The following is a 22,121-nucleotide window of genomic DNA, read 5'->3' on the forward strand; positions in this document are numbered from 1 at the left end:
CCCCCCCCCCCCCCCGCCTCTGACCCGGCCTCTGCCGCCGCTGCTGTTTCCTCTTCTGCTGCACTGCTCTCCCCTCTGATCGTCCTGCTCAGCCACTAGTACAGACTACAACAAAAATATCAGACAGCTCACACACGCTCGTGCACGCACACGCTTGCAGTCAGCGCCCGCTTCTGCTGCCTCCCCAACAGGTTGCCATGACGTCCGAGGGATGCTGCAAGCCTGGCACATTTTTCTCCGCGACCGGATGGGTTCAATAAGTTCACACTCGCGAGTGTACAAACAGGAATCTGGGCACCCACACGCGCGCTTGCACATGCGCACACACGTCAGGGTTGCAATGGGTCAACTATTCCACAAGTTCTTTGTCAAGTTTGAGAGATGTCATTCTTTTGTTTTTTTTTGGATTAGTGGTTTACCTCCTCATATGTACCAGTCTGTGCAACAGTCTTGGTGGAGGTATGCAAGCTCCTCCTGATCCTGTTAATTCACACCCCACTGCATCTGAAAAATGTTTTGCAGTCCTGCAGTAGGCTACACTGCATATTGTACTCAGCCCTCCTGCAAGGCCACAGCACTGTGTGGCTGATGCCATCATTTTTCACTGAATAATTTCAGAGTTTTGATTGAAAAACTATTTTTTCACAAGTGCTGTTTGAATATGAGAAAGGTTTAAGCTATGATTTACTACTGGCTCCACCATAATATCTTAAGCTCAGTGGCATGTCAAAACTGAACTATACAGGTCGTTTAGCCAAGGCACCAAGACAGACCAACTGACCTCAAATATGGCAACCATCCCATCTCATCCATCCATCCATTATCTATACCATTTATCCTAACGAGGGTCACAGGGGTGCTGGAGCCAATCCCAGCTGACAATGGATGAGAAGCGGGGTACTTAGGTATGTGAGGATGTGATGTCTGTAAAAAATCATTAGCAAAGTGTGGAAATGATGACCAAACAACCATGGGCGTTCTTTTTTCACTCAGTTAACAGGCTGTTTAGTGCAGCTGCAAGACCAGAAAAACACACACACACACACACACAGATACAATGACCAGATGGTGTTAGGTCCCAAAATAACAATTTTGTGCCAAGAATAACAGAAAATACTGCTGGGTTATTTGGATAAATGAAATCCTTAACAAACTTAAACTGATATATAAAGGCCTATCCGCAAACAGATGGAGTAGAAGGTGCACCAGCTACAAATGAATTAATCCTGAAATTAAACTTTTCACATCAGGGATCTGTTGCAGACTCCTTAAAGAGGCCTCTTCATCTTGCTTCAGGAAGTGCAGTGGTGTCAGACCGCAAAATATTAGCATGCTGACTTAATCATTTAAAGACTTATTTTAAAAAGTCCCTGATTACAGTTTTGTACACCCACACAGCCACAGGCTCCTGATGATTAATAATGTTAAGGCTTTGTCTTCGTGTTGAGAATAAATCGGCTCATTTATTTTACTATGGTCCTGTCGTCACTCCACTGGAGTTAAAACAGAGATGAAGTTTGTTAGGGGCATTGAGAGCAGTTTATTAGGTGGCTTGTGAAAACACTGATTGTAACACATGTGCTTTTGTGAGACTAGCAGATAGCCAATAATAACCACAAATCTAAATAGTCACTTATATTTATTACACTATGTCATTACACAGCACATCTGCTCTAACACCAGTGTCACAGTTAAGACATGACACCTGGCGAGAAGTTTCCAGCGCACTTCAAGAGGTAGACTAACTGATGCAAATATTCAGAAAGTAGTCTGAGTACAAATACATTAGTCTGGCCAATATTATACAGCATGTAACATGTTGATATCCTGTGTACATAACTTCAATCTATAAGCAAACATTGTACTTGGAAACCAGAGTTAGCAGAAGTGGGTATATCTTTAAAAAGGGTGTCCTTACAGAGCTTAAAGGGATAACATTGCTCCTTAAAACATCACTAAATTAAACTAATAGATTGGAGCAAACATATGGCTTCAGTATTTTGCATATTTATTTGTAAAGAGGTCATCCCTGCCAGTGAATATAGCACTTCTGTTTACTAGCCATGAAATGATTAACACCGTTAACAAAGCTGCTTGCAGCTAAAGACAGAGGGAAGGTGTTCAGGCTTGCTGGCCCTGGGGTTCCAGGAGGATTCTAGTTGCAGTGATTTGGGAATGAGGAGGATGTGGACTGGGGGAGGGGAGTTACTGCTGTCCTAAGCTGATCTGTGCAGGGGGCTGCAGAACAGACAGAAGGACAAAGGTTCCACTGTACAGACTCCAGCTCAGGACAAAAGGAAAATCACTTTGAATCAAACAAGCAGAGCAGTAATAACACAATGTTGGAACTCTAGATAAATAAATAAAGTCACTGTTAACAATCTTAAAACTGTTCAGCATTTTTACAAGTAGATGACTCAATAAACAGCAGGAAAAAGCAGTTAAACAAACTAATTTGTGCAAATTAGAGTCCTGCAACATGGAGTTAAGTGGATTTTCTTGTTAGATTCATAATGGGTCACTTGAAACGGCTTCCCATTAGGCCGACCACATCCTGCCTGTGCCACATCCTGCTTATTTGATCAGTTCTGACACAGTGCAATAACATGTTGCAGCATGCATTAACCCTTCTGTCCTGTTGGAGAGTGCAGAGGAGGCCGAGCTCATCCAGTCCGGGAGACATGCACTGGTGATGGGCTTTTCACCTGGTGACAAAACAGAGAGAAATGAGAAGGCCAGTGTGACACCATACGTGTGTAGTACCACCATTATGAAGGCTGACTGCAATAAACTGTTTGGGTGCCTGCAGACATCTCCATTAATATCTTGTTTTTTATATGGAAGAAACTGTTGGAAAATTAAAATTTGTTTGACAATTAATACTGAAAGTTAAAGGAATAGTTTGACACTTTTAGAGTTGTCCTTTCAGTATTTTCTTTATTGCCAACAACTACAACTGTAGCAATCTCACACCTGTCCATTCAACATGAAACTACTTCTATAAGCTAGTTAGCTTAGCATAAGGTAAAACTGATGGGAGAAAAATATCAAGCTGTGATGTTATTGGGGTTATTTGCCAGCCAATTATTTGGCCCAATGCAGCAAAGTCTCACTGACAGTAAGACCACGACACGTCAACTGAACCCTGACAAAAATAGTTGGGCACACAACCGCCAAGAAAACCACCACTTGTCAGTTTTACACTTTTTTGTCTTGTTTTTGTGCAGATTAAACAAACAACAAAGTTTTTAACTGTTCAGCTTTGTTGTTGGTAGCTGGATCTCCTTCAGTATTTAAGTGTTTATCAAGGCTCAGCTGACCACACGTGGGCTACAGCTTTCATATTTATTTATTTGTTTGTTTGTTCTCAAAATTCTTGAATTTCTCAAACTAAACATTTTATTGTGGCACTGTTTGCAAAAACATACAGACTGAGTCCCTTCCCTGGTTTTATCAGGGCAGATGATCAGGGCCTCTCCAGAGAAGTGCTTTACCTCTGAAACATTTATACGGCTTTAAACTGCACTGCTCGCTGCTCACGGATGTGGACATAAGCTGGTATCTAGTGGCAGCTGATTAGCATTAATATTACAGTGTAACTCAATGCTTCAGGAGAGTGTGGGCTTCTAAACACATCTGATAAGACTCACTATATACTGCAGTAGTGCACTTGGAAACTGTTACTGAGCCGTTTTAAAAAATGAATGTTGCGGTTTTATACCTCACATTAATTGTTGTTAGTATATTTTTATTCTGACAGTGTGGGAAAAAACATTCACCTATTTGCCTGAAAGCTCCTTCTTCATGCAGGACTTGAAAGAGGTGAACTTCTCATCCGCACGGACGCCCTGTGAATGTGTGTGTAACAGAGACACAAAGGAAGATATCATGAGAAGTCCAGTTTCCTGATGTCCCCCTAGATGGCAGTATAGTTTCACAAACATAACAAACTCAGGCGTTTCAGTAATAAAAAAGAGGCAGCAGTGTAATTCAGATATGATGCAATGAAAATGTATCAGTACCTAAAAAAAAAAAACATAGCGCTTGTATAAAGTTGTAATTAGACAGGAAAGGTGGTGCTTGTGTTGCTAATAGTTGCTAAATAGGCCTAATTACATAAAGACCTCAGCATCAGCCCATATTTTTCTTTTTATCCTTCATCATGTTAAATCTGACTTGAATTCACTTCCATATGCCCAGTTTTGAGCCACTTCACTGGCAGGTTACATCTTAAGAAGTACGAACACAGACTGATAATGCTGCTATCTTTCACATCAGCCAGTGCTACTAACACCATCACCTCTGTTCTCCACTTAGTCAGTCCCCCAGAGAGCTGCTGTCTGAGGCTGATGGAGTGGGAGCATCTCTCCTGTCACCTTCAGCCTCATAAAATAAACAATAAACGGCATTTCAATGACCTCAGCTTTCTCACCCCATCGCCACGGTGCAGCCGCTCCTTCATTACGCCGATAAACTCTTTGTGGCTGAGTTTATTGTCGTGATCCTCATCAAAGATCTTGAAGACGATGCTTACCAAGTGTCGGGTCAGCTTAATGCCTGTAGCCACATACACCGCACGGGTAAACTCCTCTGAGGGGGAAGATACATGTGATCAGCTGAGAAGTAAACAATAGCTACACTTCATCGTGTATTTGTCACTGATGCTAACTGTGATACAACATTTAACATTACAACCAAGCCAAATTGCAGATGCCTTCTTTTTGGTCTCTACATGCAGTTGATTGGTGAGCCTTTCTCAATTCATGGGTGTCATGTTCTTTAAAGTGGGAAGCTACACCTTCTTCAGGAATTAAAACAACTTATCTCTCACAAATTATACTCTTATTTTGAGAGCTCTCCATCATGAACTGTCTCCCAAACCTTTAGAAATAAGACCCAAAAGCAAGGACAAAGATGCAGAGGGGAATCAGAAGATCAGAAAAATAGCCGATTAATGCCCTTTGAATATGAAAGTCTATACTTAAAACAGTTTTATTTTTAACTTTAGTGACATACACAAAGCATGTCAATTACAGCATAGCAGTGAGGTGGTCCAGACAGTCATCTCTGCATATTACTGAGCTGCTACATCAGATAAACAAGTGTCGTACAACCAGTGTTAGGACTAGAACGTGAGATGCTTTACCTTGTCCAATGGAGCGATTGGCAAAGTTGTACATTTGCATGGCAATGGTGAAATCCTCCAGGTTGTTCAGGAACTGGAAGAAGGACCTGAACTCTTCAAATGTGATTCCCTGGAAAGAGATCATATTGATAGAACAATGCCATTATTTATGAAACATTAACCTCATGACAATGTAACGAGAGAGATTATAAAGTGCCCCGTAAAGTAAATGGTTGCATGTGTTAACACTCCAGCTCAGGACAGTGCCACAATTCACACAACACAATCTACCTCCCTTCATCCTGTAGTGTGTGTGTGTGTGTGTGTGTGTGTGTGTGTGTGTGTGTGTGTGTGTGTGACCTTGAAGCCATCAGATAGATAACACACCCAAACAGACAAAGTATACACTGCTGCATTTCCCTTGTGCAGTATGGACACACTGAGCTGTCACCAGTGGGGAGTGGGGGTGGGGGGGATTTTGAGAAGAGGTCAGGCCTTGTGTGGATTTTTCTAAGTCAGATTAACCTGATACTTGAATAAACAAAAACAAAAGTGATGAATCCCCAAACATCTCAGGCTTGGCTGAGGACTCAAACACTGAGCCCATTGATGTCCACTCAACCATCTCACAGCTACTAGCTGCTCCTCTCGCCAGGGGCCTCACCAAACAGGCAATGCACACAGCCTAACAAATGGAGTAATGACTAATCTGTGACGCTTTGCTGTTTTAACGAGGTGAGGGCCATAAAATATCTCTCAGCCTAATGATGAGACCCACTTGATTATCAATGGGGATCTGGCAACAGGCTACTCGAGGTGGCTGAGGAGCTGCTGGCGTCTCTTCATGCAGGGTCAGCGTGCTGAGAGAAAAAACAAATCAAAGCTCAAATGAAGATGCTTCACTCAACAGCTAATTCACAGAGCGATATCAAAACACAGAGGGGTGTAAAATTCTCCAATACTCCCACTAAACAAAATAAATCTGTTTAAAAAATTTAAACTTAATTAAGCCAATATGCTTCTTCAGACGTCAGACTGGTGAAGAGCTTTGCAAATCCCTCCAACTCATTGCTGTGCCGTTTTAGTTGTGTCAGCGCGAGATGACAATGTTGCACAAGTTAAACAGCTGAGGAACAGCATTTTAATTTAGAAGCGACTGTATGTGGATCTTTAACTCTGGGCAGAGCCAGGAAAGCTCCATGTCCCTATTGGAGGTAAGGGTACGGTTAGTACTAGGTTGCACTTTAAAATGAGAAATGATAACTGTCAGAGGTGGTGTAACGTGATGACAACGCAAATGCAAAGGGGAGAAGTGTACCTTTTCATCTGGCACGCTGTGGCGCACATTCTCCAAATATGTGCTGACATCGTCCAAGTTGGTGTAGCGGAGGAGGATCCGGGCAAAGTCTTCCTCGCTAATGTTGGGCATGCCTTTCGAGTAGGAAAGGAATTCTATCTCAAGCACCTCTGTCTGCAGGTTGTCCATGAACCTGGAGAAGGGAGACGGACAGCAGCTGCTGACAGGAAACGCCACCACCACCATCATTTCATAACCGCTAAGGTTTCCCTGCTGGAGTTTCAGTGCGATATGAAAACGATTAATGGTAATATTAGTGTGAGATGATAATTTTCTCAGGGCCCTCGTGATTGATCACAGAGCAGACAAAAGGATTCTCAACTCACTTGTAAAACTCTTCAAATTTCAGTTCAGCTTTGCCTTTTTTCCCAAAGAAGTGGACCAGGAGTGTTGTCTCTGCTTTGTCATCCACACGCTATCAGAGGGAACAAAAGACGACTGCATTACCGCTCCTTAAAGCTTTAAATATCCACCTGAGATGTGACATGTTCTGTAAAGGCAACATAAATACAGCAAATCACAATGCACAAATGATTACAGCAATGACTGAGTCAAACTTTGTCTAAACTCACAATCTCAGCTCCAGCAGCCAGAATAAGCTGATCTGTCACATCCTGTGCAGTGTAAGTGTATCATGGCAACACCAGGTGAACATTAACAATGAGAGTTATTTAACCATGCTGAAAGTTGAAGTAAAGTGTTTAGTTAGCAGCCATACCCAGATTCAGCTATTGAATAATTACTCAGAGTTAATGGTTAATTTTCACTGTGCCTGAAACCAAACAGTGGGCCAACGCTTCTCATTTCTGCACCATACAAACATGTGCCATGCAACACATTCATTAAACATGCTGCACCCCTTGTTGCAGATGCTGCTTTTGATGGAGGCCATATTACAAGAGCTCTCTCTGAATATTTAATCTTACTAACAAAAGATAGATGCATAAATTAGGTACTTGTTCCACTGTGCTCACTAACCTTCAGGAATCTTTATAGAAATAAAACTATAAGACAGTAGTGAGGCTATATGGCAGGACCTGCTGTAAAGTATAGCTAAATGACAGATTAATACAGAAGCATCTTAATAAGGGCTTCACTACCTCTGGGAGATCAGAAAACAGAACTTGACTTGTGCCACGTCTGAGAACATCCCACATGCCCCGGGTCTCCACATGCTGACTGTCTTTTTTGTGAACCTGTGGTAGCAGTTGAAGCGCAGCTGTTAGAAGACTAAATACATCTGGCACATGTTAACTGCATCGGGGGGTTGTTACCAACTCCAGCAGACAGTTCGGTGAGCATACTGTCCACAGAGTCGGGGGGTTGGGGGACAGACAAACCCACTGACATCCATCCACACTCGAACAGGCAGAGACAGAGCGGAGCTGACACCGGTGTATCTGAGAGGCCCATCAGCCCTGACATGAGCCTACTCTGCAGCGAAGCATGCAGCCTCTTGGCAGGACATTGAGTCTACACAGCTAACACATGTCCAAAGCATGCAGGGTGTGAGAGCTGGAGGATGATTCACGCCAAGTTAACTATGTAACTGAACCCACCCAATATATGATCATTTGATGCTAAGCTGCAGGGTAAATACAGGCTGTCAGGCACCTGCAACCTACAGTACTGTTGTGATGGCTCACATTTTAAAGAGTTACATTTTCTGCAATGTTTTTGGTCTTTAGTGTGTGTCACATTTGCTGTGTAATGCTGTCTGAAACAAAGAAGCCATGCTCCTGATCTCAGATTAACCAGGCCTCATTATTATTACAGTTCCCACTGCTCCCTTCACTCTCCATCCTGCTGTGGAGCTACAATAACTACAAGTACAATGAAAAACAACTGTCAGCAACAATTTGCTTGTACCTGATGTGTAATAAAAAGATTACAGAAATCTGTTTTAAAGCAGTTTTTAAAAAAAGGATTTTTCTCACTCGCATTTCTTCAGCCTGGATGCCCCTCAAGACTCGGCAGCAGTCAGCCACCATCAGCGTCTTAAGTATGGCTTGCTTCATTCATAATATTTATTTATCTTACTCAGTTTTTTTTTCATCCCTCAAGCCTGTCGGGAACATGACACAGCCAATAAAACAGCTCTTCCTTTTCACCTCATTGCTTTTCAGCAAAAAGGGAGATTTACGACATGATCCCACAACTAATTATGGAACAACTCTTTAATGCACCGCATTGTTCCCATCTCATGCCATGAAAAGAGCTTGACACACTTGCAATTAGAATATGCTGGGGAAAGCCCAACCACAGCACTGAAGACGTGCCTGTTATGTGTTTTTGTAAAAGAGTTGACATTTGAACCTCTTGCTGAAGAGATAGTGACAGTGAGGCGGGGGGAATCAAAACACAACAGACACACCTAAAGGTAGAGACCTCCAACAGTACTCTGAAAAGATGGGTCTGTCCCTCTGTTTGCTGTAGGCTCCTCTATGTGTGCGCTGAGTGCTTTTCACCTCTTCTGTCTGACTGGCATCTTCATGGTCAAACCCATCTCAAAAGGTAACCTGAGCCCAAATACCACTCCCCTAGAAACTGTAAAAATAAAACATGGGGGTCTGAGTGGACATGTTGTCAGTCCGAGGGTAAGATTTTTATGAAGTGGAATCTCTCACCCAGCGCTGAATAAAAGCAACACACACACACAAACACACAAGGACAATGCGTCAGACAATGCTCAAGCACAAAGTGACAATTCACTTTCACTGAAAATGGGGTGGTGTCAGCCCATGAGATACATGAGTGTTTTCTGTGTCACGGTGCAAAAACACTTTCAGGTTAGGATGATCACATGCCAAAAAACATGCAACAACAAGACTGTCCATTTTCCATCAGGGCAAAAGAACAATACATACAGTGTGTGGCTGGGATTTTTGATGGCCGTAAAGCTGCAGACTCTGAAATGCAAAAGAGAGGAGGAGTATGTATGACACTCATTTCATTCATTACGCACATGTATTTTAGACTAGAGAGATGTTGGAACTGAGCTTTTTAAGTCAAAGACGTCAAGATGATGAGACATTAACAATGAACAAAGATTAGTCCTCCATTTGTTAAGATTTATGAGTCGCCTTGTTCTTCTTTCAAAGCATCATCCTGTTTCCAAATCTAGAGTATCCATTCTAATGATCTTTTTGATGGTTATACGGGTGTCAGATTAATTCAAGACTGTCCAGAGATACTAACGTTTGTCCCAGCGGAGTAAGCTCCTCTATGTTGTGTTTGTGTGATAAGACCTCAAAGAATCCTTCTTATCGCTCTGTTCAGCTCTGCCTGTTCACATCCACCTGCATGTGGCATAAGGCAGCATTAAAGAGATGAAAGCCTCAGGCATGTTTTACCCTGCGTGACCACATTCACCTCAGCAAAGACTGCGTTCTCTCTACAAATACTGCAACTGTTGAAAGCAAAGACCTGCTATGTTTGATGTTGGGTCAGACCGGGGTCTTCAAGCTGCATTTACATTTTGTTTCCTTTCTAATGGGGGCAGCAGAAGCAGCTGCAAATCTCCTCTTTAAGTTGATGTAACAAATGTATTAATGTATGTGTTTATGTATTACATAAACAGAACAACATTCATTTGGAGCTATATTTCTACCTGAGCAACATTCCCAATATTTTCTCCTTATTATCTTTGTTTTCAGTCTCAATCAGCTTCTGAGGGAGATAGCAGCTAGTAAATGCCTGTGTCTTCCTGCCATTTGGTCCTGGGCAGGTAGTGTACACTGGGTTTATCACAGCTTTACTGCTGGAAACCAGACTGATAAGACTGGCGAACCAAGGCAGAAAAAGTGTTGCCTGTACATAAAACAACAGAGCCGACATACAATAGGCTAAAACACAAACATGGACCAACATTAGCATTCATTTGCAGCCATGTTTCTTGACACCTGATGTCACTCAGTATCCAGGGTTTAGCGTGGCACATGTTTGATTTTCATCTCTAGTCATCATCTGTGTTTGACTGCCATTTGGGCTCATAGTGTACAGTGCATGTATCAGTTTTTTCTGAAACAGCTGCCTGCTGCAGCTAAAGACTAAGTTGGTAATAGAACCTCAGATGCTAAAACATTCCATAAACTTTAGAAGAACTGCAAAGTTCTGGTAGCCACTGTGGTTTTGTCACTGTGAGCAACTCCTTTTACATTATGCATTACAATTTCATCAGTGGTTAATATAAAATGTTGAGTAGTGCAGTTTTAGCTGTTTAAAGGCACTTAAAGCAACTTATACCTGCTGGTTGAGTCGCTGCATGTCTTCAGAAACGTCTTTTTTATCCTTTTTCTTACGAAAAATTTCTTCCAGCTGGTAAGATAATGATAAGTTACTATGCTGTGTGTAATATCAATGATCAAATTCATTTTACTTATTGTATACATCTTGGGCTCTTACCACCAAGAATTCCCTTTTGTCCACCATTTCATTTCCATCTGCATCAAACATGTTGAAGGCAATCCTGAATCCTGCATGGGGCTCTGAAAGACAGCAGCCTTTCAATCTATAAATAATTTTCAAGATAATTCTGCTTAAGAGAGTTTAAATAAATACGTACTTGTTAAAATGCAGAGCAGGAAGAGGTACTCGCTGTAACTGATGACACCTGGAAAAAAAGAGAGAGAAAAAGAGTCAAGCTGAGAAACAAAACCCACAATGTTCCCTTCTCCAGACAAGAAAGCATCAAATAGCATTAACCAGTTAGCTCGAGGTGTTTATAGGTGTTCAAAGTTGTGCAGCCAAGATGAATAAGCCATCCAAAGAAACAGTGCACGCCTTCAGACAACAGTAATCTTCTCACGCTCACTGATAACATCTTAAAGGGTGCATTTTTACTTCATGCTCAGTGTTCCTCTCACACAAACACAGGCTTTACAATGGAGCTGACCCATCTGGACACAAACCCAAACAAATTTAAGGCCTACAGCTTCTGATCATGTTTAGGTAACAAGGTGTAATACACTCTCAAGTGATCTGTCACTGATTGAGAATGGCTGATTCAGGTTTTGTGTGGCGTCCTTCAGGCTCCCTTTGTTGTGTGACATAGAGAAGGGAAGAATAAGTGTCAGGAAACATCTCAGCAAACTCAGGAGGCTTCTCCCTTCTAACTCTGAAAGCATTCTCAAGCTTTTGTTTGCTCAGGAAAATAGAGAATCAAGCGCAGATAGTTCTGGGTGACTGCTCTAGGTGTTATGGGAAAAGAATCCAGGTACAGGGTTTGCTGCAGGGAGATATTTCTAGAAAGGAGAAAGGGGGGCAAACTGGCAGACCAAGATGTAATTTTTATTCTCTTACATTTCCTCCAGAGGCTCCAAAGATGTTTCTACTGGAATGATGTCAACATATGTACAAACTGAGGTGTGAAAAGAGAATTAGTAATCCATGCCATTACACAAAGTTCATCTAAAAATTCCCCACAACAAAGTCCCACATCTTCTCATCCAGCTCTCAGTGTTTGGCAGGTACAACCCTATAATGACAACAGATCTCTAGCTTCAAAGCCTTTAAAGCTGAAATGGGTTGAAGAGAGAGGCAAAACTTTTAAGATTCCGGCTATGTCTCACCATTACCACACACCTCCACTCCTGGAGGGAGCCCCCCTCCTTTCTGCAGCTCAGCCTCTGAGCTCAAGTAGATGTTGTTAGACAATACAAAGAATTCCACAGAAACACTTCATACAGAGTGGCAGTCCCGGAGATGTAATCCAACGCCATTCTTAGGCTTCGTAATGTCCGTGGTGATCGGGGGTGGCCACTGGGACATGTCTCGACATAGCTGGGTTCAAACAGCTCCCTCATTCTCTAAAGCAATGCTTTGTTCGCACATCAATCCCGTCCTTTTTTCCCCTGACAAAGCTGTAGCATTTAACAGCAGGATTAAAAGCCCCAAATCCCAGCATTGGCACTTAACTAAAGCAACAGAGGAAAGAGCAGAAAAGTGAGATCTGATGCTCCTCTGGTGGGGAATGTGCAGGGCCAGGTGGGAAAATTATAAAGATTTTCACTCACACTGATGATTTCATTTTCTTCATGCAATGTTACGATGAACTGAGGTTTGAAGGCAAAGAGGGCAGAAACTTCACAGCTCGCATTAATATCAATCAGATTCTCTTTTTAAAAACACCCCTGAAAACTCTGCATATGCAGAGTGCAGTGCTCAAATGTGGTACCATTTGCAAAAAAGCTTGAGGCGTCTGTGTGTTGACTGTCAGGTAACATAGTGAGCAATAGTGGAGTCTTGAAGCTACATGATGTTGCTCCTCTTCCTAAAGGAATCAGAGTTTGTTTGTTTTTTAGCAACAGCATGGAAGACACACAGTATAGTGTGTCAGGCAAAAAGGTTTTGGACTGCAATGAACAACTACTGCTGTCATCAATGAATCTGACATCTTTCTATAATGATAGGGTATTTTTTTATCTACCAAATGTCAGAGATAATAATTCATCATACCAGAGCCCTAAGTGGTGCCTTTGAATTGTTCGATTTGCTCAGTCATTGCATCTTACTGGATCTGTTAGGTCTCAAGCATGGGGTGGACTCATATTGCAGACTCTGGCCAAGGAATAGTTCTTATAACTTTAATATAAAAAAGGAACAAAAGACCAAGGAAGGAAACTAAACCTGACAAAGACATACAAAAAAAAACCCCACAATCAAACAGTTCAGTCAGCGAGCTACGTCAAAGAACTCAAAACCACAAAACCCAAACAAACAGACCAAAGGTAACTTAGGCAAAAACACAAAACAGGTAGAGAAACGAGGAGGTTATATGGGCTGAAGACGAGGGGCTAATGAGCAACAGGTGAAAACAATGAGGTGATTGTGCACAGGGGTAAGGCTGGAGTAGGTGAGGTGATGCAATAAACAGGAAATCAAACCAAAATAACAGCACAAACCAGGAAGCGAGTCCAAACCATAACAGGATTACAACAGTCATCATTATTTCTCATAACTATCACAAAACAACCACAAGTCCTCACAACTGAGCATTTGGAAAGAGGAAATATTTTGCAATAATGCTCATAGTTGCTAGTTAATTCTCTATGATCTGATTGTTTTAACTCTAAAAACCTTTATTGTTCATGGTGTAATGCACATAAGTACAAACTGGGAAAAGAAGATAAAATGCATATTATCCTTCATAGAAGCGTGTTCTCCTGTGGCAATTTATGATACAAAACTATGTAAAACTTTACTCAAGTCTAATTAGCATTATTTGAGCATTTAAATCAGTCCTTAATTTAAAGCTCCAAGAGTAAATAATAATGCCTAAAGTCCAGGAATTCTTCTGGAAATATTTGGATATAATTATAGGGAACACAGCAAAATATGCAAAAAACTCAGATTTGTACACAAGGACAATAAAATTTCAATAAATAAATGGGTAATAATTCATCAGTTATTTACTTGGGTTTAAAAGGAAATTCCTACTTCCTCTATAATTAGTACCAAATGATATAATTCTTTCTAAGAAACATAATATTGCATTGTTATTGCAGAGGAAGAAGGAAGGACAATTGTGTACATTGTCACTGGACCGTTCCCTCCTGCAATGGTTACCACAGAATAAATTGAGAACATGTTACTAGACTGATGGAGAGATAAGATTTACAGCCTTTACAGCACACACTTTCTGCTCGGGACTATATGAGGCTGGCGTGCACACAAGAGCACACTGTGAACCAGACCTGGAGGCCTGTTATATGACAGCTTAAAAAAAAACTAAAAGCATAAAGTGGAATTACTAATATTCAAGGGATTTATGTCTACAGCTCTCACACATCAAGTGGGCTCTTTACCTCGTTCATGAAGATTTCTAAACAAATTAGATGATCCTTTCCAAACAGGTGGGGTGTCAGCCAGCATCTTGTCTAACTCCTGAGAGAATAAAGGGAAATCCCAAATCACTCATTCAATTCTAAATCCTGGGTATTCACCATGTATTGTAATGTTTGTTGGCATTACAGTAATTACAGAGGTTTTACTTAGAAAAAAAGGGAAAGCGAGAGCCTCCCCAAGACCAGCAGGAGTGAAGACATGAGTAATAACTCGCCTTTTTTGTGAGTGACTTCCGTACTCTGCTGCCTAAAAAATAAGGTTAATAGTTAGCGACTGATATTTTTGTGGCTTTCAATAACAATTTACACATCTGGGATACAGAACTGGGAAACAAAAGTGAAAACAGGCGTTTATGTGGACAGCAACATAAACCGTGTATCTGCATGAACACATTCCGCTGGTCAATAAAACAGAAGATAAGAGGGATGCGTCGTAAAAACACCTGGCTGGGAAATGGCAGCGATAACAATGACAACAGCCCTCCACTGATACATTTTAGAGCCTGTGTCTGAAGCTGGGATTATGACTGTCTTGTGATGGCTCGTTCTGCCCCAAAGTGATGAAGATAGGAAGCTTGTCCTCAACACAAGCAGCATGTATTCAATGCTTTCAATGAATATTTCATAACCTACAAATCGTATGGATCTCATATGAATAATTTACATGACTGCACTTTAAGGTTCGACTGGTTTACTGCTAAATGGCCATAATTCCACCAGCCTCTGCTCCATGTACCGTGTGAAACTGAACCAGCAGTGTTGCATTGTATTGATGCCCAAGGCCTTCCTGAACATCCAATGGAGTGACTCTTTACAGCCATAATATAACCAGAGAGCACCACGATTACTATTTTGCAGCACATTAGCAACCAGAGAATAAAGGTGTGTTGTTACATTAATGCTTCTTGTTTACATTACTTATTATATGACCAGCGAAACCGTGTCCAAAACACTACAGAGGGCCACACACCTTAGCTACTAATAAATCACAGCAATCCTAACGTCTTATCATCACATTTATGACATCCATGCTAAGTTGTTTGGTCTCTCTGCGCGTTTGTTGCCACATAAATGGGCCATAAAAGTGGGTTGCTGGTAAAGATATCAATCTTTATGCAGGTGTTATGACTGAAGCACTTCAAGCTGCAACCTATTGTTGCATAGGCCCTTCATAGGCCCTCAGCAACAAATGAGTGTTCCAGGAAACAATGCTGGGGCTCTTTTTTTCAGCCCTTAGTAATTGTAGGAAGAAGGAGCATAGATTTATCTGGTGACTTGTCAGAAGTGTAATTAAGTAAATGCTGAAAAATGTCACTGATTCTCCATAGAGCTGCAAAGACTGTGGCATCTTCAGTGCAGCACACTGGTCTATAAGTCCTTCAGCTTCTCTTACAAAATGCCTAACAGCAAAAGACTGCTAAAAGATAAACACTAAAAGAAAATCAGAGCCTTTAAATTAAATGACAGCCAACTACAGTCTTCAGAAACTGTGTCCTTTGCCTTTTAGACATTCTGAATTAGCCTAGTTCAAACAGACCATCTTACAAACTGAGGTCAACCAACTGAACTAATGTAGTTGCTCTGCACAGCAAACATCTGTTCTCTGGGAGAGTGCTATAGGGGTAGACGTGGCCTTACATACAGTAGCATCAGTACACCGGTTACAACCTAAGTCCAGGGATCAGCAGGTTTCCTAGAAACAGTATTCATATAGGCACACTAGAATCAATACAATGAAGGCCAGAAAATGGAAAATAATACCCATGCTATTTGTGCTGTTTAACCTTGTGCTTCCCAGTTCTCCCAAACAGTTCTCTGTCTTCCAAACACTCCACACACATTCAGTCCCTACACACACACACACTTCATACACACACACATAGCTTGTTACCTACACAGCCCAAATATCTGACCCACTGACTGTGTGACCTCTTGATCAGGATATTGGTATTGTGCTTATATGACTGTCTGATTGCTTAATAGACCACACAAAAGACAACATGGGAGTGTCTTCATTGGTTTCCATAACAGCTACAGGTAAAACTTTCATTATCGATGAATCTGTAGATTATTTTCTTAATTAACAGATTAATAATTTGTTCTTTAAAACTGACAAAAAAGCAGAAGAATTGCCATAATGATTGGTTTCAAGCTGCTTGTGTCAGATCAACAGTCTGAAACTCAAAGAAATTAGCAAATCCTCACAATTTAGAAGCTAGAAACAGAGATCATTTTTGATCAATAAGTTATTGATCAGTTGACTAACTGTCCTTGAAATTTTGATAACATTATAGTCTGCCCAGTTGTCATGGTAATATAGATGTTCAAATTTTCATTCCCCTTTCATTAATTTCTTCTGCCCTTTAAGGACTTCTCCCCCATGTTGGTGTAGAGGTTGAACTTAAAATGTTTTCTCCACCTACTGAGGAAGAGGAAGCTCTAAAACAACTACTAGACCATGGCATGTGATGATTCTTTCTTGCTCTCTTGCTTCAAGCAACGTTTAGTACTGTGGGGATGAGCAGTGTAACAACAGTGCACTCACTTCTGGGTTCATTCAGAGTGACAGACTCGATGAAGTTGAGTGGAGTCATGTAGAGCTGGCCCTCGTACTCCACTGAACTGAACAGGTGAAATCTGTTCTCATAGGATGACATGTACACATCTCCATCATCCAGACCATAGGTCCTCACCTGTAAACACACACACACACACACACACCACCATCAACAGCGATAATACTGCCTGAAATCCGTGGAAGCTTTTCTTGTCACTCACATGGAGCAACAAAGAGGCCCATGCTTTAATTCAGTGATGGGGCTCGTGTTATGTCAGCCTTATTTTTCATCCCTGTACACCAGATAATGTGCCTACAACTGCTCAAGCCCAGCCAGATCAGAGGGCTGGACTGGTGAAGACAGAGTGGATCTCTCTGTCAGGTGGCACAGAGCCAGGTCCACTGGGCACAGAGCAAACACCCGGGGAATGTGTGCCCCCCTCTGCTTAACCATTAAACCCCCTCTACCCACCACCTCTCATCAAATGTCAGCCCTTCTGCCTAGCCCCAGTGTCCAGTTTCCTGTGTCCCTGGATTACTGCTGCATGTGATCACCAGTCAAGTTTAGCTTCTGCCTACTATCAGACAAGGAATCTTCTGTATCTAGAGGTGTGCACGCCACACTTGATTCACAGGTGTGTTATGTGCACTAATAGAGCCAAATACACATTGTACAGGAGGTGACTGAAATAACTTGAACATTTGTGCAGCAAAAAACCCTGTTGATCTAATAATTGGTGCCGGAATGATTAGCAAATTAAGCGATTAGTTCATACTCATAAACAATTCTTAGCATAACTGATTAATCAGAAATACACCAATGTTTCCTGGTTTCCAGGGCAGCAACTAATACTTTTTTATTAGGTATGATCGGTCTGTTTTTTTAATTATTATTCTCTTGGTTTATTTGAAAAGTACATCTCTTATGTTGCTAAACTCTCAGGAGAAGTTTTCAAAAGTTTTCTTCTTATTCTCTGCATGACGGCCACACGCTGAAACACATTGGTCTCACAATGAAATTACACTTTATTCTACAAGAGTTGCTGAAATTTTGACATACTGTATTAACGCTGCACTTTAGAAGCTGGTAACACTGTGCCAGAAATTCCTGCTTTGGGAAAAATAGTTTAACGACTGATGGTTTCAGCTGTAAAACAAGCATCACTGTGAGAATGTGCTTTGGGTTTGGGACAATCCAGCACTGTAATCTCTAAACATCAAACTGTAATAAACTGTGATGGCTGTATTGGCCACAAGTTTCTCACTTTTTTATATGCTAAAGAATTAATGATTTGTTTGATTAAATGATCATTGGATTGACCAACATAAAAATAATCATTACTTCTAGCCTTGTTTATAATTATCAATTTAAAGATTTAGGGATTCAACCCCGGAAATATTTATATCCATTTCGTTCATCTCCGAAGTGATATGAAATGGTCACAATAAGAAGAACAATCCAAAATCAACACCACCACAAAATATGACCGTTAATTATTACCATCAATTTGAGTCTCTGTGATATAGTAACGACAAGAATTCACGCTAAAAGCTTCTACAATTCATTGTAGGGTTTATGTATCACAAAACATAATACAGTCAGATTTTCCCGCCCCTAAGTAATATAGATATTGTATCATACAGCCTATATATTTTCCATTTCGATAAATATTCTGCGATATATGAGCTACACGGAAAAAGCAGGCAAAGCCTCCTGTTATGGCAGCGATCGGGTCACGTGGTCTGAGACGCCTTTGACCGTTTTGCCATTTCAGCACCAAAGGTCTCGGACAGCTCCTGACGGTTACGACACCTTATCACGATTGTAGCTCCACGTGCACGAAATGATGCATGTCGGGGTAATTAATGGCAATGCAGATGCTTTGGTCGTTCCTGCTGCGCTCTGGTAGGAAAAACGGAAACTGAAATTCAAGCCATTTTCACGACTGTGTGTGTTTTCGTCAGACTGAGTGTGAGCTGAATGTTGTCACTAAAGCCCCGCTGCCTGGCTGCTGTCCCACTGTACCTTATCTGTGGCCAGAACCGATGGTAACGCCAGATGCATGAGTCGAGCCTCGACATGGCTCCTCATTCTGGAGCGCCTACCGACAAACGGGAAATAATAGGCAGCACCGACCGCGACGGTGACGCAGCCTCCAGCTGCAATAACTTTCAGCGCTGTAGCCGCGTTTGAGGGTTTGTGTCGTTTCCCCGCTGCAAACGTCCCTGTTCTGGAGCTGTTAGTGAATGAGGAGACGAGCCTGCGCAGGGCGGCCATGGCTGTTTACACTGAGGCGTGTAATCGATAACGCACGGCAGAGAGCAGGGCTGCTGCTCCGAGCTCGCGAGATAGTTCAAGTCGCCCTGGGATTAAAGGGCTTCACATTCTGGAGAGTGAAGAAAATGTTGAAATCTTTGGCAAAACATAGAAACAGACACGGAATTCTTCACCATATTTTGTGGGTGAGCTCTAAGAGTCATATCCTTATTTTATGTTTACATGTATAATTTGATTTCTAGTGTTATTTAGCCTAATTTAAGACCCCAGCTCAACTCTCCCTCACTCCGTCTCTCTTATTTTATGCCTCGGGAGAATGGGGAAAACATCCTTGCCAGGGCACGTCTGAACTGTGACAGCCCCGCCCATTACTAGTCCTGTGGTTTTGCACCTGCCTCACCACCCCTGCCACTTTGAGCGCAAAACCTCCAGGAGCTCCTTTACCTGCACTGTAGCGTTTATTCAGCTCTTACTTCTGAATCCTTTTCTGTACTCTTAGGCGGCTCCACTTAGGCATCACCATCCGGTATGAACAGGTATGCAACATGAGGGCTATCTGAGCAGCAGCTGCAGCGCACCTTCTGCTGATGAAGAGCGGAGATTTGGTGTATTTCATGTCAAGGGAGAGAAATCTGCGCGTCCGCGTGTCCTTGCACCACGGGGACATGTGCTAAGTAACGGAGAGGCTGGTTGTAAACATGCAGTAAGTGACGGTGCGATCAGGTAGCCTGCGACGCAAGAGCGCTCCCTCACTGAACTTTACCCGCTGAGCTTTGACGCGATGGCTGCTGCTCCTGCTCTAGGGGAACTTGGAGGCGTCTTGCACGGACTCGATGGTGTCGCACATGTCGGGTCACATTTCCTCCTGAACCCCTTTGGGGACAGTCCGACGCTGCTGGGGGAGCACCTCATACCTGGGGACAGGCTCTCCCGGAGCACAGCGGCGGATTTAACGCACCTCAAAGGGATCCTCAGGAGGAGACAGTTGTACTGCAGAACTGGATTTCATCTGGAAATACTTCCGGATGGCACAGTGCAAGGGACGAGGAAAGACCACAGTCGTTTTGGTAAATACTGAGACAATTTTTATAGATGTTGGTAGCCAGAATATATAAACCAATTTAAAGTTCACTTTACATAATCACCACAGTAATCACTGGCAAGAACAAGAATAAAAAAAGGCGAGCTAAGCAATGTTATGTCCTAATTCTGCTTATTGTTGTGAAGTCTAACAGTTAGTAATATGCCAACAGTGACAGAGTAGAATTTCTGAGATCTTTTAATATCATTCCTTTATCTTTCTTGAATCCTGCTCAGAACACCTGTGTTATTCTTCTTCAGGTATTTTGGAATTCATAAGTCTTGCTGTTGGGTTGATAAGCATTAGAGGAGTGGACAGTGGACTCTATCTGGGGATGAACGACAAAGGAGAGCTGTATGGCTCTGTAAGTATTACTGTTGCCTGCTCACTTTGCCCAAGTTCTTACTGTAGATTATTTGATAACCATCATGGACCTTTATATAATATCCACACAGTTGGAGAATCTAATTTTCAGGAAGATAAATTAAGAGAAATAATGGCTAAGATAGAATTTCTTTGTTTCCAGGAGAAGCTCACAGCTGAATGTGTCTTCAGGGAGCAGTTTGAGGAGAACTGGTACAACACATACTCCTCCAACCTGTACAAGCACGGAGACAAAGGGACGCGTTATTTTGTGGCATTAAATAAAGATGGGACGCCAAGGGATGGAACTAAATCCAGGCGACACCAGAAATTTACACACTTCTTGCCCAGGCCTGTGGACCCTGACCGTGTGCCAGAGCTGTACAGGGATATCCTGGGACACAGCTGAGACCTGGAAGCCCAGTCCAGATCAGGAATAGCTGCTAAAGCCCTGGCAGCCAGGGAGCAGAGAAGAGAAAGAGGGACGTAGGCAGGGATGTTGCCGTTGCAGGCTGGTGGACAGCAGCCCAACCAGCAGGGGTAAAGGCACCGGGGCCTCTTGTAGGAATGCACGGGCCATCTCTCAGCAGCCAGGAAGACAGGCTAGAATGTCTGTACTCTTGGCATGAGGGGGTCGTTTGTTTCAGAGGCCAGACGACCCTAAAAAGTAGCCGTGTGGATTAGGAGATGAATGGGAAAGAGCTGAATGATCAGCGAGCATTTCCTCTGTGGTCTGTCGGACTGAGACGTCAGGTGACGAGGAGTCAGTAGGAACCTGTAGTGTCGCAAGTTGGTACTTTTATTTGGGTGCATTGTCAGAGAGCAGTAGTTTTTTCAGAAGGACTTTGAAGGAATTCTGTTTCTGTTTCTTACCTGTGTGTAGACCTGTTTGAAAAGAGCAAAGTGTAACATTTTATTTATTCATTTTAGAGGCATATATTTATGTTATATATTTATTTATTTGAGAATATATTTCTACACTTAGATACATGTAATATAGAAAAACCACTAGAAACTGTATCGATTATATAAAGGCTGAGACACTGTACCATTATGACATTTATTCTGAAAGAAGCAAAGCCAGTGCTAGACTGTAACATGATCAAACATATGAAATACATTAGCAAAAGCAACCCCACATCTGAAATGCATTTTATATCAACAAGGCAACTGTGAATCAATTGTTTTTTACTTCGTCTTCTTGACATGGTAATTATAACCGACCTACTGTTACATGTGTTATGACCATAATCAGAAGTCAGTAGACTGACAATGCAAATAATAAATTGCTCACAATATGATCAACATGCATCTTCCTTCAGCCTGTATGATTGGATATGAAGGTATTTTGTTTGCTGCACACTAAATGTCTGCTCACGACCACTGTCCCTTTAAAAACACCCACATTTTTACTTTTGTTTGCCTTCGAGTTTCAGAGTTTAAACATATAAACCTGCTTATGAGATTGATGTTGCCCTTCTTTATGGACACCATTATGCCAAGGGACAAGTCGTAG

General features: G+C 42.0%; 2 protein-coding genes across 5 annotated transcripts; one reads left to right on the top strand and one right to left on the bottom strand.

Moving 5' to 3' along the window:
• Window positions 1–1,529: 1,529 nt before the first annotated feature.
• On the bottom strand, window positions 1,530–19,976 carry micu3b (mitochondrial calcium uptake family, member 3b). Of its 4 annotated transcripts, none has more exons than XM_020595524.1 (15): window positions 19,925–19,976; window positions 16,872–17,019; window positions 14,542–14,573; window positions 14,288–14,366; window positions 11,047–11,094; window positions 10,887–10,984; window positions 10,728–10,799; window positions 9,350–9,391; window positions 7,583–7,678; window positions 6,809–6,897; window positions 6,444–6,615; window positions 5,147–5,255; window positions 4,433–4,590; window positions 3,780–3,848; window positions 1,530–2,705 (listed from the first exon to the last, which is right to left on the bottom strand). In XM_020595524.1, exons 2-14 carry the CDS (start codon window positions 16,981–16,983, stop codon window positions 3,780–3,782), a joined length of 1,176 nt encoding a protein of 391 aa, XP_020451180.1. In that variant the 5' UTR covers window positions 16,984–17,019; window positions 19,925–19,976; the 3' UTR covers window positions 1,530–2,705. The 4 variants fall into 4 exon arrangements, with proteins under 4 accessions (XP_020451180.1, XP_020451178.1, XP_020451177.1 ...); XM_020595522.1 differs by lacking the exon at window positions 19,925–19,976 and adding an exon at window positions 18,910–19,177 and having other exon boundaries at window positions 10,887–10,969; XM_020595521.1 differs by lacking the exon at window positions 19,925–19,976 and adding an exon at window positions 18,910–19,177.
• fgf20b (fibroblast growth factor 20b) lies at window positions 19,926–21,878 on the top strand. Its single transcript, XM_020595525.1, has 3 exons — window positions 19,926–20,228; window positions 20,503–20,606; window positions 20,769–21,878. Exons 1-3 carry the CDS (start codon window positions 19,943–19,945, stop codon window positions 21,012–21,014), a joined length of 636 nt encoding a protein of 211 aa, XP_020451181.1. The 5' UTR covers window positions 19,926–19,942; the 3' UTR covers window positions 21,015–21,878.
• The last annotated feature ends 243 nt before the right edge of the window (window positions 21,879–22,121 follow it).

Source organism: Monopterus albus, unplaced genomic scaffold (genome assembly GCF_001952655.1).
Source record: "Monopterus albus unplaced genomic scaffold, M_albus_1.0 scaffold27.1, whole genome shotgun sequence".
Classification (NCBI taxonomy): Eukaryota; Metazoa; Chordata; class Actinopteri; order Synbranchiformes; family Synbranchidae; genus Monopterus; species Monopterus albus.